Source organism: Struthio camelus, chromosome 3 (assembly GCF_040807025.1).
Source record: "Struthio camelus isolate bStrCam1 chromosome 3, bStrCam1.hap1, whole genome shotgun sequence".
In the NCBI taxonomy this organism is placed as follows: Eukaryota; Metazoa; Chordata; class Aves; order Struthioniformes; family Struthionidae; genus Struthio; species Struthio camelus.
Window position 1 is genome coordinate 92,102,425 of NC_090944.1, and position 17,333 is coordinate 92,119,757.

The window sequence follows — 17,333 nt, forward strand, 5'->3', positions numbered from 1 at the left end:
GGGCCGCCGGGGCATTGGGAGGGAGGCGGGTGGGCGCCGCCGCGCTGCCCCCTGGGACATGGAGTTCAGCGCTGGCGCAGTCTGGCGAGCGGAGGGCGGCGAAAAACCACAGCCCCCAGGATGCACCTCGGGGCGGGGCCCGGCTCCGCCTCCGAACGCGGAAGCGAGGCCGTTTGAAGCGTTGAGCGGCTGGGGCGCGCGCTCGCGGGCTATGGGGGAGCGGGGGGCGTACCGATGCATCGAGTGCAGCAGGGAGGCCTCGGAGCTGTACAGGGACTATCAGCGCGGCGTGCTCCGCATCTCTATCTGCGTGAGTCCCGGGTGGGGGGGGGGAGGGACGACTCACGAGCGCGTCCTGGGCGGTGCGGTCTGGAGCGGCTGGGGATGGGGGGGCGGGGGAGGGGTGACAGCGGGAGGCTTCGGCGCCCGTGGCTCGCGGGGCGGGGCCGCTGCCTGGGGGCGGGGCCACCGCCCGCCCCGCCCTTCGTGCCGGCCGCGCGCCTGCGCAGACCTGCGTGAGGGGCTGGCTGTGCGCCGCTGTCTGCCGCCGTTAGGGCGCCTGCGGCTCTTGTACTGTCAGGCTTCTGCGAGTGCCCGGAACGGGCCGCTTCGCCGGTTTCCTGCGGGCCTGCCGCATCTTTTAACGCTGCCCGCCGTCGTTTCCTCCAGGCGCTTGGGGGCACGTCGGCCGCAGCGCGTCCCGGCGGCTGCCCGAGTCGCTCTGTGGCTGTCGGAGCCATCAGCCCTTTCCAGGAGCAAGTTGCCGGTTGCTTGGCTGTGCAGTCCTGGGCAGAATCCACGGCTGTGCTGCGGAGTGGGTCCGGGGTTTCTTTCATTCTTTGTAAGCCAGCTCTGAGTGGCTCTGTATTTAAGCAGCTTCAGTGACGCTGGGAAACAATCAGACGTAAATTTCAGGTTGTAACGGATGATTGTTCAGGGTGCCTACAAGGACTTCTGTATTACTTTTCCGTATCCAGCTGTAGTGGCTGTGCTTCCTCAGGCGGTACCTCTGTGTGCTGACCTCTCTGATGATCTCCCTTCTCTCTCTGCCTCTGGCAGAGTTCGTTTTTTCTGCAGTTTTTCGTAGTATTAAAATACTTCCTCCTGTTGTATCTTCTCCCGTGTATTCTTACAGGTTTCAGCATCACAATAGAAGAGCATTTAATTTTTTAAGTTATTCAAGTTTTCAAGGTACTTCTAACTTAGTTAGTTCTAGATTTTTACTTTAAATTCTGGTGGCATTTATATAGTTGTCTCCAGTGGTTAGTTTTGACGTATTTCTTGTAGTATGTGGGAAAAATGAGATCACTTAGCACCCTATATTTTAGTGTGGGAATGAGATGAATTTTGAAATTGAGGGATTTTTAAATGTATCTCAACTAAACCTTTTATTTCGTCTGTGATTGTGTTTCAGAACATCCTCAACCTGTCTGCTCCTTATAAAATCAGGAAACCTTGTATGTGAACAAATTGTAGAGTATGTTAAAGTAATATATTACAAGAATTAGTTGTGTATCATTCAGACTTTCTTTGTTGTTGTTCTTATCTTCTCCCAACTACATAGCCCTTGGCATTTTAACAATGCTGAAAGAAGATGGGTTAATTTACTAACTGTGAAGCTCTAAACATAACAGGTGACCAGAACTGACTTTGTACAACACGGGTGGGGCATTCCTTTAGAGCTGTATAAAAACTGAGGCGTTCAAGCTTTTCTTAAATAGACACCGCAAACAATTAGTTCATATAAAACTGTAGCTAGTTTATATTTGGGAAAATAGCAGTTAGCTCAGGCTGAAATATCTACAAGTTAGATCTCAACTTCTGTTGCCAATAAGAAGCCATGAAAACAGCATATACACAGAGTATTGATGAAAGTGGAAAGAGCTGATTCACATCCTCCTCTTTTGCCTGCCCAGCAGTCAATTTAAATGGCTTGTTGCTGTAGAACATAAAACAGTTGAAAAAACATGCACAAAAATCTCTGCAGAGATCTTAAGACCTGGATAGATCAGCAGTTTTTCAGAGGAAAGACAAACAGTGTAATAGACATTGATTTCTGCTGGCTTTAGACATGCACACTGCAAGGAAAAATTGATTTTTAGATTTTTTTTTTTTGTATAATCATCTTCATGGGTATGACTTGCTTCAAACAGTTGGTTAGAGATGTAGTAAAAGCTGTTGTCATTGGTTTATGATAGAAATGTAGATGGTTTACTTTGGAGCTCTTCAGCGCACTGTGGAGCTTCAAACTCATCTTGAAATCAGGGACAAGTTGAGTACAAAGGATTGAGTGTAATGTTTATGCCTGCAGCTATTTCACAGAAGACTTAGCCCATCTCATAAACCCAGGATATCAATTATGATGGTTATTTGGCTTTGACAATCTCTGAGGAAAACTGGGATCCGGTAGATGGCACTCATTCCTCTTAACATTTAACTATCTGATGACCTAGTCTATTGGTGCTGTGGCATCCCATTTAAAGTAAAAAAAGTAAGTCCCAGTCACTGTGTTCACCATAAATCCTGAACTATTCTTTTTTTTTCTTTCTTTTTTTTAACAGTAAAGAACAGAGTAAAAGAGAAGAATAAAGAACCCCATTGCCCTGGCAAATTGGAGTTCTATCTACCTTTCTTCATATAGGTTTAAATATATACTGTTCTTCACTTACTCCTATCAGTCTGTTGCCTAGGTCTGCCTTGTGGGGCACCATGCGGTTCAACTGTGGTTCAGTTTCAGTCTTCGTCATAGGTGCTCTTACATGGTGTGCTGTCCTACCATCTCTAATTCTTTCTGTCCATTTCTGGCCACCTGAAGGAAGGGCTGAGAGGAGGAGCGGTCCATACGAAGAACAGGCAATAAGAAACATGTTAGCTCGCTCTTTATAAAGTGGAGATCAGAATGACAGAAAATCAACAGATTCCTTGGTGTGCATCGATTCAAATTCAGCTCTATATGTGTACTACAGCAAAGCACTGCTGTCTTCTCCGTTTTTCAGGAACTCATTGTTTTTAATAGGGTATTTCTTATTTTACTTTTTCCTTTTAAACTGAAGGAAGTCTTGTCACTGCACTAACCCTTTGCAGACATTCTGCTCCAATAAGGCAGTACTGTTCTCCCTGCCTGAGACCTCAAAAGTCGGTCAGCGTCACACCATCAACAACAGGAATAGTCAGCCCAGCATGTTGTTTGGCACTCTCCACCGACTTTCAAAAGCAGTGTTATAATGGGATTGTCAGTACTACAAGTATGAGTCATCTTAACCATGAAACAAATAATAGCTTAGAAGTTTTCTCCACTTTAAAAAGTTTCACAGTGATATGTAGGATCCTCATCACTGATATGAGGTATTTATGTAACTCAGAACGTACACCTCTGAAGTACAGTGGAAACTGTTGCGAAAAGCTGATGGTATTTAAGAAAAATTGGAGGGCCAAGGTGAGAGTGGATGGTGCAGTCACTTAACCTGAGAACGCTTTGCATGTGTTTTAACCCACTCTTTGTGGAACTAGAGCCTTGAATACCACTATTCCATTTTAGCATAAGGCAGAAAAAGTGAAGAGAATCCGGAAAGGTTATATAATAATACTCAAAGTGAGGCCAATGGAGATTGTCCATGTGGATGTTTTGTTAAGAATCATTGAGATAAATGTGTCTCGTTCCCATTTTCAAGCCGTCCATGAAAATGCTGACACATGAAGGAAAATGTCACTTGTTTCCTATGAGAATGATATGAAACACCAAGGGTTGTTCTCCTTATTTTGGCCCCAGAAAATTAAGAACAAGCAGAACATTGCCAAGGTGATCAGTTGTTTTATACTGACCTACAGACTTGCCCCAGTCATAGTTTGAAGTCCTCCTTATTAAGTTAATAAAAGCATCTGAAAGGTCTTTGCCATCCTTAGAATGGTCCTGTGATCCATCTTGAGGTTGAAGAACCCAAGTTCTCCCAGCAGCATCTTCTGTCTAGCTCTACATCCATTTTTAGGGTACGTTAAACCTGATCTGGGCCCTGATTTTCAGGTGGAAGATTTCAATTTGAATGCCTTAGCAAAATACCAAAATTTTGTGTTCTGCTGTTAATCTGTTCCAGAAAAGAAAGATTTTTCCACAGCAAGATACTAAAAGCTTCCATTAGGCAACATCTGCTTCCAGTCCACAATATTAGAGTGCCATTCTGGAAATTCAGTCTAGTATGCGTGGTGCTGTTTCGGTTTAGTTCCTGTAGCATTTGTCATTGTACTAGTCTTGCAATTTTAATTGTGAGGTAAGTAGACCTCACAAGTGTTAATGTACCATCTGGAAATAAATTTGCAAAGGATACTCAAGAAGCTAAAGAAACACTGTTCCTCTGTCAAATACGAAAGTCCACTCAGTGCCAAAAAACTCCATGTGGCAAGGTCATGTCTTTTGTTAAAAGTTCTGTTAGGCAAGGTGCCTAATAATGGTCATAATTTTTAAGTTCTGGAACTTCTGTTTGTCTCATGTACAGAACCAGGACGACTTTCAGAACAGGCCTACCCTGGATCTCAGACATGTGTATTTACTTGAGATTCCCATTTAAAGAACAAAGCTTTTACTCATGCTGCATGCATTTTGCTGTGGAAGTGTAATCACAAAAGACAGGTGGTCTGTTGCTCCTTAGAAACAAGTTACAGTTACTTACCCTAAATTTTTCTTCACATTTATAGAGTTGGCCAACGCTGCAGATAGCTGAATCATCTAGAGTAGAAGAAAAGACTGATTAAAAAAATGTTTTGATTTATTTCTATTGAGGAAATTTACCTCCTTAGTGAGACTTGTTCACTGTGTCTTTTCTTCAGCGTGATGATTTGGGAGCAGGCCTGTTAGAGTTGCCTCAGATGAAGGTAACTTCTGGTAGCCCGTGACTCGTAGATCTGGTTCCACTCCCGCGCTGTGAAGATGCTCACATTTTCCCTGTTCTGAACTAGATGTGGTGGTCAGAGGAGGCGTAGGTGGTTCTTTATAGCAGTGATTTTTAAATTATTTTGATAGCCTCAAAACTGAAATGATGTGTATGAATCTTTACTAAATAAGGTGTGAACCAGCCATTAACAACCGTAACAAAAACTACCATTCACATAACAAGGAATGAACTCTATAGTCAAAGTGTAAAGAACATAAAAAGAAATGAGCAAGTTTGACTTATCTGAAAATTGAAGGAAAAACATTTACATTTTTGTATTTTGTTCTAAATGACACATACACTTTGCGCTTAAAAAGAACACTGGAACATGGTTAAATGGTTCTGGACCCTAACCAAGGCAAACAAATTATCCTCTGCAATACATAGGGCTCAGCCAGGGTCCCCCTTGTGCTTTGCAACAAGAAAGCTAAATTGCCTGCGCAGTGCACACTTCATTTAGCTTTTCTGCTGTTAAAAAAATAATTGAAAAGCTCTCTTATTGCAGCAAGGCAGAGAGAATATAAATGCTTTGAATGCAATGCATTTATGTGTTAAGGTAAAGAATCTGTCAAGAGTACAAAGATCATCCTGGAAAATATAATATGATATTTTTCATTCTTACTTACATAACTCAATCTGCCGAGCAACTAACTAGCGTAAAACATTTGATTTAGAAAAAATATAAAACCACGTTTTGTAATTTTAGCTTTTTGAAATGGAATGCATATCAAACTGAGCTGTTTTGTTTTCCAGCTTATTTTGACATTTAGCTGCATCCCTAATAAAGAACCCATTTCTGAGAGCAGCACAGCTAATTACGTTTTATTGCGTAAGGGTGCAGCTGGGATTAAGGCTATTCTCCCAAGATGGTGGGTCCATGGTAGTTTGCCTTCACCTGAGCATCATTCATTACCCTTCCCAGCACAGCTGAACCTATGTAAATGTTGTTATAATTTGCTGTATGTGTAGACCAGCAAAAAATTGCAGCTTTATTTTGCCAAGCTCCAGTCCCTGGAGAAGACTGCTTCTCTGGTGTTTTTGATAGCCGGAGATGTGCAGATTTATTTCTGGAGTGTTGTAGTTTCATGCTATCTTTAGGTCAGGATGGAAACTGGATGTTCAGTCTGGATTTTTATTTTCTGTAATATGCTATAGTTTCCTTTTGAAGAAGGAGTTCCCCCCCCACACCTCGAATACGTATACTTAAAAATTCAGTTAAGCTTTAATGTTGGTGAGACCACTTAATAAACTATAGGAGCATGACTATTTTTTACAAGTACTGAGCCCTTCCAGTGAACGTAGGTAGTTTCTGCAAATATTTATATGCTGTAGTTTATTTGAGGTATGTTTGTGGGCTGTGTTCATAGCTGAGTGTCTTTCATAAACAAAGAAGCAGCATGCCTTTGAGTGGTATTTTGTAAGAAGCTGGTAAACAAGCAGTTAGAGTCAACGTTTCAGTACTTCTTTTGTGTTGTTAAATAAAACTGCTGTTAAAATGTTACTTTCCTTAACTAAAGTTTTGTTTTGGACTGTTTGGATCAGGAAGAACCTACCCTGCTAAACTATGAAGAACATCCTTGTACTGACTTTTTAAGATTTTCTTTTTCCCCTTAAAGCTGCCTTTACTCATTTTTTGAAACAAAATATTTTAGGATAGCTGAGCAAATTCTAAGTTATGACAACGCAAGCATTTTGTTTGGAAGCAGCAGACCAGCGTTAGCAGGAATACCAATAGTAATTCATAAACTAGTATTCATTTAGATTCGTTAGAATGTTGAAATGCTTTGAACACACACTTTTCAGGGATTAAAGTATATCAGACTAATGTGTATCAGTAGCAAAGATTTCCATAAACTTAATTTTACCAAATTAGGGGAGAAAAGGCATAAATAGAATTTACAGAGTCAAATATTTTGTTTTTTCTTCTGCAGCAGGGTCTGAAACAAACTTGCAGATATCAAAGTAACGTCTGTTCTTCAAAGAAAGATGCTACTTATTTCCTGCTTTTGATGTCAGTTACATATTTAAGGAAGAAATTAAGATGTTTAAAAATAAGCAGAAATAAACTTACTCCTTTCTAACGTTTTAGAGCTGGTTGTGATAAATGGTGCGTTTCTTGGAGAAAGCCCCAAGCACATTGACAAAGCTCAGTTTTGTAAAGGATGTCGCTTTTCCAAGTGTGCTGAAGAGGCAATGACTGCAGCTGGGTAGAGCTGCAGTTGGGCACTTGGACTTGAGCTCCAGTATTTTACTTCATTCCAAACTGCCTGACTAAAATCTTGAAAATGGGCGCGCAAGCAGTAAGAGATGGCTGAATTGCTCCTACTGATCTTCACTAATAATGGTAGCGGTTATTAATGTTCATAAAGTTACATCATCCTAACTAGTAAAATTATCGAGTTAAAATACTGTAAGTGTACTTAGACTGCATTTACCCTTGCTTACATTGATTTTGCTCAAGTTGGGCTCTGTTCACAAGTTTGCTTCCCACATGGTTAAGGTTGGTAGCAGATGTTTTAGTATTATAGCTGAAAACAAAGCAAAAAAAAAAAAGGTATGGCGAGAAGGTTTATTAATTCTATAATGTCTTTATGATATAACAAATGCTGTGTTTGTTTTGTCCAACAAGTCTACGTCAGTGCATACACAATTCTTTGGTAGCATGTTTTATAGATGTCCCAAGTTGCTGAAAATGCTCAGGCTAGCTGGGTCACTGGCTGGATGAGCACCAAGGACTTTTTGTTTATACAGTTACAACTCAAATGGAAATAAAATATATTAAGAGTAAGACAGCAGTCTAACTCTAGAAGACAGACAGATATCAATGTATGTGTGTATCTGTGTGTAAACAGTCCTTGAAGATGGCCATTCTTTTCTGGTACGGCAGATTTTCTTTTCCTGTTGAAGTAACACAAGAGAAATAGGATTCTTAACAAAGTTTGTTGATGATATGATGAAGTACTGAATTAAATGTCATTCTCACAGCTTCAGAAGATTTGGTCATGGCTGCCAGAAGCTGTGGAGCAGAAAAGCCGTTCTTATAGGCAACAGTGCTGTCTGCCTGTTGCTTTGTAGCAGTCTCCTTACGCATCTGAGCTAGAATTTCTGTATCATTGGTTTTGCTTGGTGGGTTGGTCTGATATATCTCAATTATCTAAAAATCATGTCAGCAGTGAGAATTATTCAGTAGCTCGTAACTGCAGGTGTTTTGATCAGTGTTTGGCTGGGACCCTCTTCATTTTAAAAGAATATTCTCCCAGAAAGATAATTTTGTCATCTTTTAATTTTAATTATTTTTGCTTTCAGGCTAATATTTCAAAATAACTGGTCTACAAATATTCTGTTATAGAAAATTTGAGAGTATAAATCGTAGGGCATATAGGATATCTTTCATCTAACCTTTACACCACCCTTTATGTTGAAGAATAATCTTTTGTTTGTGCTTGTTCAGTGCTTGTGGGAAGAAGCTTATACAAAAATTGATTGGAATTTTCGTGTGCTACATCAACCCAGAGCTTTGACGTATGTAAATTACCACCTTTAAGAATGTTTTTTCAAGATTTTCCTCTAGAAAGAAATGAAGCAAGACATTGCCTTTAATTATAGCTGCAATCTCTTCTGTGATAGGTTTTTCAGTCTATTAAACACTGTGGCTGCGGTCTTCAATTAATTACATCCTTCTTTCCATCTCTCTGACGTTAATTTTAGACCTATCAAACTTTTGATTAATTGAGTCAATCTTTGTATTCGTTACCTCTGGCTCTGTTGCGTTCTGTCATCATATATAGTGCTTTCTCTTCTGATCCAAATGAGTTTTGTTTTTATTTTTCCTGAACTGGACCAAGAAGTGCTGACTACTGGAAGCCATGTTTCTTACAGACTCTGTCCAACTAATATTAACGATGCAGTTGTTCTTATTGTGAATTTTTGCATTCTCAAATTCTCCGATAGTAATTCTGGTAAATATCAAAGCAACGTTAACTTTGGCCATGAGGAATCCCGATCAGACTGAAGAAACTTTTTGCTCTTTCCTGAGAGTTTGTCTGTAGATACGCCTTGCCTACTGCTCCGTGTTTTTGACTGTGCCCGACGGAGCATTTCAGAAAGCAACTGGGCAGAGGTTTCTGTTCTGGCAGCGTATGGGCCCTCATTAAAATGGAAATGCAGGTAGTTTCTGTGGCTTTTGTACTGTAAGTCGGGAAGCTAATATGAAAGCTGGGGAGGTGGGAATAGCTCAGGACAAGTCAGAGGGAAGAAATAGTAGAAGTTTGGTAGCAGGAGAAATCTGACCTGCAGGCATGCATCCTTCTGCGAGTGCAGCTGTGTGAGCTGCGGTGGTTGTTGGGGTCAACTGCTCCTGCTTCTCTATGAGAGAAGTTCTCCAGCAGAAGTTATTTTCCCCTCAGGTCTGCTGGTTGAGCTTTTTGTAAGACTGTTATTTAACCGCTCTCTTCACTTAAACAGTTAAGTAGCTGTTTTAAGCCCTTCTCTTTTGACTCGAGGAGAGCTGAGCCATGCAGATAGGTCAGTAGATCTGAAGGAGATGGTGACAAGCAATACCCAGGGAACTGGGGGAAATAACCTCTCTGGCTGGCGCAGCCAGAACCAGAAGATGTAGTAGAGAAGTAATTCCCTAGTGTCTTACCACACCATTCAGTAGCAACTTCTGACGCTTTAGCTACATCTCTAGTGTGAAAGCTGTATTTTCAGTATTCCAAATATATGTTGTGAGCTGGGGGTGGGGAGGGTATTTGTTTAACAATTGCCAGTGAATAGAAACGGCTGGAATACTAACTGGTAGGGAAGGACAATGCCAACAGGAAAAAAACTTAACTTTTTCCTAAAAGGAGGAAAACATAAGATAGATAAAGCGTCTCTTGTAAAAGGAGGATACAGATAATAGAAACCCATTTTCTTTCAAAAAGAAAAACCCCACTGTACAGACGAGCATACTCCATTAACCTTCAACAAAGTATTGGTGCGTTTCTTGAGTATTTGGAAAGCAATTTGGTTTTTTGCATCTGTAGGACACAAAATGGTAACTATGTACATCCTTGCATAGTTTATTGCTCTGTGTAAATTTGAAGTCTGTAGAAATCAGTAATGTATCTTTCTGGTTCATAAAGGAAACCCTTGTGTAAATTGCAGTGTCGAGGGGGGGGGAAAAAAAACAAATTTCCTGGCTGGATGAAAAAAGTATTGAAAATAAAGGCTACATTAGGGAAAGACTAATATGAATTGATTATCGACTTGGAATTATGTGATTGTGCTAAACTAAGGAACGTTTCATCAGCTTGTGCTTCCTTTTTTCTAATTCTCGTTATTTTGTGGGGTTTTTTTTCAGAAATCCTGCCAGAAACCTGTGGACAAATACATCGAGTATGATCCTGTTATCATCTTGATTAATGCTATTTTATGTAAAGCGCAAGCATACAGACATATTCTTTTCAATACAAAGATAAACGTAAGTTGCTGTGCCCCTACCCTGTGGCTTTTTAGTTCAAGATATATTTAGCTTTGTAAGTTGATCAGAATAGTTACAAAATTTAGGTGCTGTTCTTTTCCTGTCCTTCCACAGGTCCCAGTAAGCCGTACCGCAGTTATTTTCTCAAAGAGATTAAGGGTCTAATATGGTAAATAGAGCCCATGAAATCCCAAGTTCTAGCTATTAAGAAAGTTACTGTCTCTGTAACACTGGCAAATACAGCTGTCTTCACTACATATTGCAGACAGTCCTGATTGGACTTACTGGAAGAGAAAGGTCTAATTTCAAATTCATTTCCACCTTAAATTTCGCTGGAAATAATTATTTTTGAAATGAACTATAGTAGTATAATGTACCATACTAACCATACTATACTAATTAAACCTACTCTACTACTGTCTCATGAATTTCCTCGTGAGAAATTAACCATGTCCTCAAAACTACAGCAAAGGATACTGGCTTTCACATGAAGCCTTATTGATGCAGAGTCACATGGGCAACTTGCTGACCGAAGGGTCTGACTGACCGAAGTGCAGAGGTAGCTATTCTGACAGAGTTACATATTTTTGCTTTAACAGTTGATTTCCCAGAAGAGGGAAGCTAATCTGCAGTAAACTATCCGAGCATGAGTGTATGCTATGTACATGTTGACATCTCTTGACCGGTCCAGTGTAAGCCACGTAGATAGGGATACAGGCCTCGTCTTTGAAGCACAGATCTGGCTAAAGGCTTTTAATAAATTAAGTGCTGCTGGAGACATGTAATGGTGCTTTCCATGAGGCCTCTGGAAGAACGTTTCCATCTGTGGAAACTATTCAAATAAATGAATAGGAACGTTAAACTTTGCTAATCTTGTGCATGTCTCCTTGTCCCTGCAAGTGAAATCTGCGTAACTAGTCTCCAACAGAAAAATCAGAATCCACACGCAGAAATTGCAGTGGTTTATTTAAATGTGTATAAAATCAGACTTTGAAATAACCCACCTTCATTGGCTTGTAAGTTATGTTTAATGTGGAAACGTGCTAAGTATGGATCTTCATGGCACCTCTTGTCGCAGTTACTTCAGCGGATACTTGAACTTGTGTTTGGTTGTATTGCTGTCTTTACTTCTGTTTCCTCACCCTTCTCTGAACTCAGGAACCTTTTTTGTCTAACTAAAGTACCAGCTTCTTCTAACGGAGAAACAAATTTTCCTCAGGGAAAAACAAAAGCAAGGCAAGTTAAAACAGTTCTCTGAAAGGAGTAGATATCTTCATACTGAATCTTTTGATAGTATGGTTCTGCTAGATAGGGCATGATTTTGTTTTTATATTCCTAACTGGAACAGCTATCCCAATTTTAAAAAGTATAGAGCAGACCTTGCAAACTACAATTATATACTTTCTTCTGTACAGATCTGTTCATGCAGTTTTCAACACCCTCTAATTTGCCTGTCATGTTAGTGAACTAATTGATGCTAAAAGGAAGATGTGCTAAATGAGTAGCTCGACAAAGTAATTTGCTAACATTTCTAAACATACCTAAAATGATAAACCTGCAGAGCTTGTTTGTGTAGAGATGTCAAAATGTATTTTAAATTAAACATTTGATACTAATGCTTTTATTTTTCTTTCATTTACCAGATTCATGGAAAGCTCTGCATATTTTGTTTGCTCTGTGAAGCTTATCTCAGGTGGCTGCAACTACAGGATTCAAGCCAAAATATAGATCCTGATGACTTAATCAGATATGCCAGGGAATGGGATTTTTATAGAATGTTTGGCATAGCTTCTTTAGGTAAGAACTATGATTATTTTATATAACTATCAAGTGTACTCTTTAAGCATTTTATGACTGCATGATTCTTCCAACAACCTCATATCGCAAAAATTACCAATACAGAATGGTTGTTATGTTCAGCGCAGCATGCTTAACTGATTTTGCGCATGCTCTGTCACTTGCCTTCACTTAATGCAAATTTATATTTAAATCACCTGACTGCAATTGAGACTGGTATGGTCAGCATTAGATATCAAATCACCAGAAGATGGCAATATTCAGAAATCTTAGTTTGAATGCATTTACATAGTTTAAAGACCAAAGTGGAGCTCTGCCTTATTCCAGAGTACCCCTCTACATATTGTCATTATACTGCATTTTGATGTAAGGTAATTGACTCAAGCACAAGTTAACAAGCGTTCTCTGCAATTTGCTTTGCATCTCATTATCCTGCATGATACTTTAATGCAAGTTGTCTTCTGCAAAATAGAATGCGCTATTTGTAAGCGCCTCTTTCTAGAAGTAACCTGTTTAAAAGGATCCTGTCAGTGTTATCTTACCTGTCTTATCTTAAGATCATTAGAAAATGTGGGGAGATTATATATATTCTTAGGAAGCTTGCTTGAAATGTATTGAAAAATGAAAGACTACTACCTGATTGTGACCAATTGCTTTTTTTTATGGTTTTGGTTTCAGCTAGAGCTAAATTTATTTGTATGTACTCCAAAGTTTATTACTTATAAAGATGAGACAACATTAAGGATGATCCTTGCAGAAGGAAACAGTGGTCAGGAAAAACTGTATCTATCTGCTTAAAAATGAATTTGCAATAATCAGTATTTGTCAAACAGAACAGTGTTACCTCTGGTGAAGAGTACATATTTCTAAGCTGTAAGAGTAACTATGAAGGCAGGGGAGAGTATTTGTTTTATTTTGGTTGAGACTTTTATTCTCAGTTTTTTTTTTCTGGTGATACTGTTTAAATCAGGCATACAGACTAAGATTGTAAGTGTTTCCCTTAGACATTCAGAGTTTAACTTCAGTCATCTACTGCCTAATGTTTCTCTGAGTAGGTTTTCATAACAGGTCAGTCAGTACAAACGTTGGAGCTCATTTTTCAGTAGTAATTCGTCTCTTACGGTTGTTGAGAGAAGTTGCTCTGACAATCTGCCTTAGTTCCAGCGTTACACAGGGATGAGGTGCTGGAGAAAGTCTAGTAGCTCAACAATGTTTTCACCTTGGTGTTCTTCCTTGTGCTGTTTGGACAGGGTCTATTGTTGTTGGCCTTTCAAAAAAGGCAAGTATTGATGATCTTGTTTTACAGGCTAACAACCAGCTGAAAAAAATTCTTCCTTTGTTAAAAAGGAAAAGTGAAGAGCTTCATATGCTAAATTTCCTGTGCTGTATGGTGTCAGGTATTACAAGCATGACCCTCCTACAGATAGAATTGGTTGAATTATTTTGAATTGAGTTATACTGAATTAGTTTAAATAAGTAATAGTAATTTTTGCCTATTAAAATGAAAATGGGAGTTGGAGGACGTGTTGTTCGTGTTTGCTTATAAAATGTCTTTTAAATAGCAGTGACTCAGTCGCATTTGGGACCTGTCATTTCACTAAGATTGATCAAGAAAGGACTTGATGTTTGTGCTTCATTCGCTCTTTCCAACTCCTCTTTATTTTCCTCTTAGAACAAACTTCATTTTTAGTTGGCATTTTTATTGCGTTGTGGCAGATGAGACCTGAGATGCTGAAAACGAAGTCGGACTTCAGTTTACTTCTCAAAGCACTGCTATTGTCTAGCTATGGAAAGCTTTTGCTAATTCCAGCTGTTATTTGGGAACATGACTACACACCTTTGTGCCTCATGCTTATAAAAGTATTTGTCTTGACATCAAACTCTCAGGCTATCAGAGGTATGTTTTTGCTTCTTTATTAGTATACAACGTGTACAGAATGTGTGAGAGAGAATGCAGGTGTTATATATGTCATTATTATTGTTCCTATATTTTTAAGTGTCTTTTGAGAAAACACTGTTTATTACCAGATATGTGATTAGAATAGTTCTAGTTTAAAACGGTGATCTTTGGATTTTCATGGAAAGTGAATGAAACAAAGCATTTTTAAAAAATAAAATTAAACGTTTATCTCACAATCCTCTCTCTGTAAATGCTGTATTGTATCCATCAGTTGTAGTTGGAGGCAATTCAGCAAGCAACATTGAAACATAAAGTAGAATCCTCTGTGCGTCTGGAAGATGAAAATAGAGTGTTAATTTTATGTGTGGTTTGGGAATGCAGGCTTTAATAGGTTTGTGTGATTTCTTATGCATATATTTCTCACATGGCTTTTATGATCTTCTTAAATGGAAATGGATAAGCTTGTTCTGTTTTCTTTTGCAGTTACGTTAAACTTAAACCGAATGCGTCCTTGGTTGGCCATCTTCATTGGATTAGTTTTGGAAAACGGTGCGATCTGCTTGTTCCGGAAAATGGGATGGAACGTTTGAAAAATCAGTCCAGATCTAAAGAAAAACCACCAACATGCTGATTATTTTCTAAGGATGATCTCTTCTAGCAGTCCCAAAGTCACTGTTTTCATAGTGATAAAGAAAATGATAGGTAACAAATTTTCATTAGTGGTTTGCTGGAAACAGTTTCAGGATAAGTTGAAATGAGAAACTTCAGAACTTTGGCTGTTCAATGTGATGAGACATAAAACTTCAGCCATAGCTTGTTTATTTTCCTACCAAAAATATGAATGTGTCACCATCCTAAGAGCTTTATAAATCTGGCTGTATAGCTGCGGTTGTAACAAGAAAGGTACCCTAAAAAATTTCAGCACCGCTACCAACCACTGCATTTTGGCAGAAAGAGGGGGAAGAATTGTTCCTTTAAGAGAAAGGAAAGCAGTCAGTGGAAAAAGCGTACAAAACAAAATTTGGTATCTCTGCAAAAGCTGATTTTTCAAAGAGAAAGAGAGAGAGAGAGAGAGATGAACATGCACAGATTATTAGAGAAAAGGCAAGTATTGCAGAGTAAAACTACAGTGGAAAAACTATGTTGTGTTCTCTGGAATGCTTATAGAACAATCCAAAATAATAAAATACTTAGTTCCAGAGTAATCCCTAGGAGTTATAGTTTTAATCAGCTTCATTTGAAATTTTATATGATCTTATAAATTCTGTTGCACTGTTCTGAAAGATGAAAAGAGAGGAAAGGACTGTGATACCCAACATACAAGGTTGTTTGGGATAGTGCTGCTGTTGTAGTTAATATTCAGCCATCTCCCCCTAGACGAGCCCTCCCGGACAGCTGGTTTAGTGGAAGCACAAAGTGAAATATGAGGCTGCCTAGCAGTGTTCTTTTATAGAGTAGTACATATTGAAAAAGAAACAAGGTTTGGACTAAATCGGTGAATAAACATTTATGGAAGTTCCAAATCTTACACCCCAGCAGGCAAAGAAGGAGGGCTGGGCGGTCCACAAAGGAACTAGCAGAAGGAATTGGCAGAATCATTTTCCCAAGACAGGCAGTGGTTAGCACACGAACCTACTTTTTTTTCTGCAGACCAGTTTCCATCATGTTCCATCCAACGTTTAATTCTCCTGCCTCATTCTGGAAGGCTGTAGCTCTGTCACTACGCTCCTCAGGTACAACTTCCATTCTTTGTTTTTTCTCAGCTGCAGTTTCCTGTCCATCTTTTGCAGAATGCACTAAAAAACATTTTGCAATATCTTCAAATTAATTCTGAGTAGATGAAGTCTAGATTATGAGCCCAGAGGACGGGGGACATCAGACATGTTAAAACCCTTGCAACTGCACGTGCCATAGTAAGCTGTTTCGAGAGAAAAGCAAATGGTTGCCTATTCTGTTATAGCAGGGCAGAGGCTGACCACGCTGCTGTGCCATGTGCTGCAATGGGTATCTTTATGAGCATGTGATAGTGCGGCCAAGGAAGGCAAAAAAAAAAAAAAAAGAGTGAGGGGGCAATTGCAGCCCCTTTTAAGTCTATGTGACAGCTTCACACTGCACTACCCCGAACAGGCACGTAGTTGGGAAGGTATATGAGGAATCAATCCACCTTGCTTTTAGAAGTGCTCATCTTCCTCCTAGTGCACAGCACACAGCATCACAAACATCAGTCAGCAGGAAAGTTGAAAATAAAGCATATAGAAATGTTTGGGAATAGTTTTCTTACATAAAGTTTATTTTGAATAAGAAGTTGATCTCAGGACACTTTCCCTCAGTGTCACTTAAAAGAGGAAAGAACAGACATGAACACGTTCCAAAAAAGAAGAAATGCGTATATATTGTGTCATAGGTTCCAGTAACGTTACAGCTGGGCACTCTGTAGTGCACCATTCTTGTGCAACTTTATGGAGGAGAGAAAAAAAAAAAAGTAGCAGCACTACACAGCTGTGGAGCAACAGCAGGTTTTGTACAAGTGTTCAGAGTCTAGTAACTTAGGACATTGTGCCTTGTATGGTTTTATGCTACTAATTAACAAGAACTGACGTGACAAATACACTAATATTCTGTAAATCGAGGGGGAACTTGAGGATTCTGGCGGGGGGGAGGTTAGTGTGTGCTTTTTTGATGCCTTTCGGAAAGTATTCCTTATGGTGCTTCAGAAAGAGCCTAGATTGCTATAATTTTGAGAGCCTTCCTGTTTTAAATAGCCGTCTCCTGCACGTTTGTTCCGTTTTTCCTTTGATCTCCTCATCTTTCATAAACTCTTTGTAATGAAATAGTCTAATAATATAACTCTTTCCTTCCCTGTACTGGAAGTTATATTACAAATGGCTGGCCCTTCTAGATTTTATGTATCTTCAGTTGCTTCATTAACTTACTGTAAAGGACTTGGGTTAAAAAAAATAAAAGCCTGCAAAGGAACACCTGTAAACTGTCTTGAGTTTTGCGCAGACTCTAATGAGATATTATGGCCTATGGGAAGGAAATAATTGCAGAATTCCAGAATTCTTTTGGACAAAATGCATAGAACCAGCGATATTCAAACTTCAGCTGAGCAAAGGTTTAGACGATTATGTAGTGCGAGTTGAAAAGAACTACTGGGAACTTTAACTGGCTTCACAGGTAAGGTAACGAGTTTGGAAACTGCTCTGTACAACACGGGAAAATTAGAGTATAAGCTGGGGAGGAAAAG

General features: G+C 39.5%; 1 protein-coding gene across 1 annotated transcript; it reads left to right on the forward strand.

Moving 5' to 3' along the window:
- The first annotated feature begins 37 nt into the window (after window positions 1-37).
- ARV1 (ARV1 homolog, fatty acid homeostasis modulator) lies at window positions 38-17,072 on the forward strand. Its single transcript, XM_068939067.1, has 5 exons — window positions 38-310; window positions 10,270-10,389; window positions 12,033-12,186; window positions 13,859-14,083; window positions 14,570-17,072. The coding sequence occupies exons 1-5, from the start codon at window positions 59-61 to the stop codon at window positions 14,674-14,676; spliced, it is 858 nt and encodes a 285-aa protein (XP_068795168.1). The 5' UTR covers window positions 38-58; the 3' UTR covers window positions 14,677-17,072.
- The last annotated feature ends 261 nt before the right edge of the window (window positions 17,073-17,333 follow it).

What these genes read in the sequence shown, in the direction of transcription:
- ARV1 (XM_068939067.1), top strand. Translation starts at nt 59, where the DNA reads ATGGAGTTCAGCGCTGGCGCAGTCTGGCGAGCGGAGGGCGGCGAAAAA. An exon ending in TGCTCCGCATCTCTATCTGC is followed by an intron (nt 311 to 10,269) that starts GTGAGTCCCGGG and finishes GTTTTTTTTCAG; the next exon opens with AAATCCTGCCAGAAACCTGT. An exon ending in TTTTCAATACAAAGATAAAC is followed by an intron (nt 10,390 to 12,032) that starts GTAAGTTGCTGT and finishes TTCATTTACCAG; the next exon opens with ATTCATGGAAAGCTCTGCAT.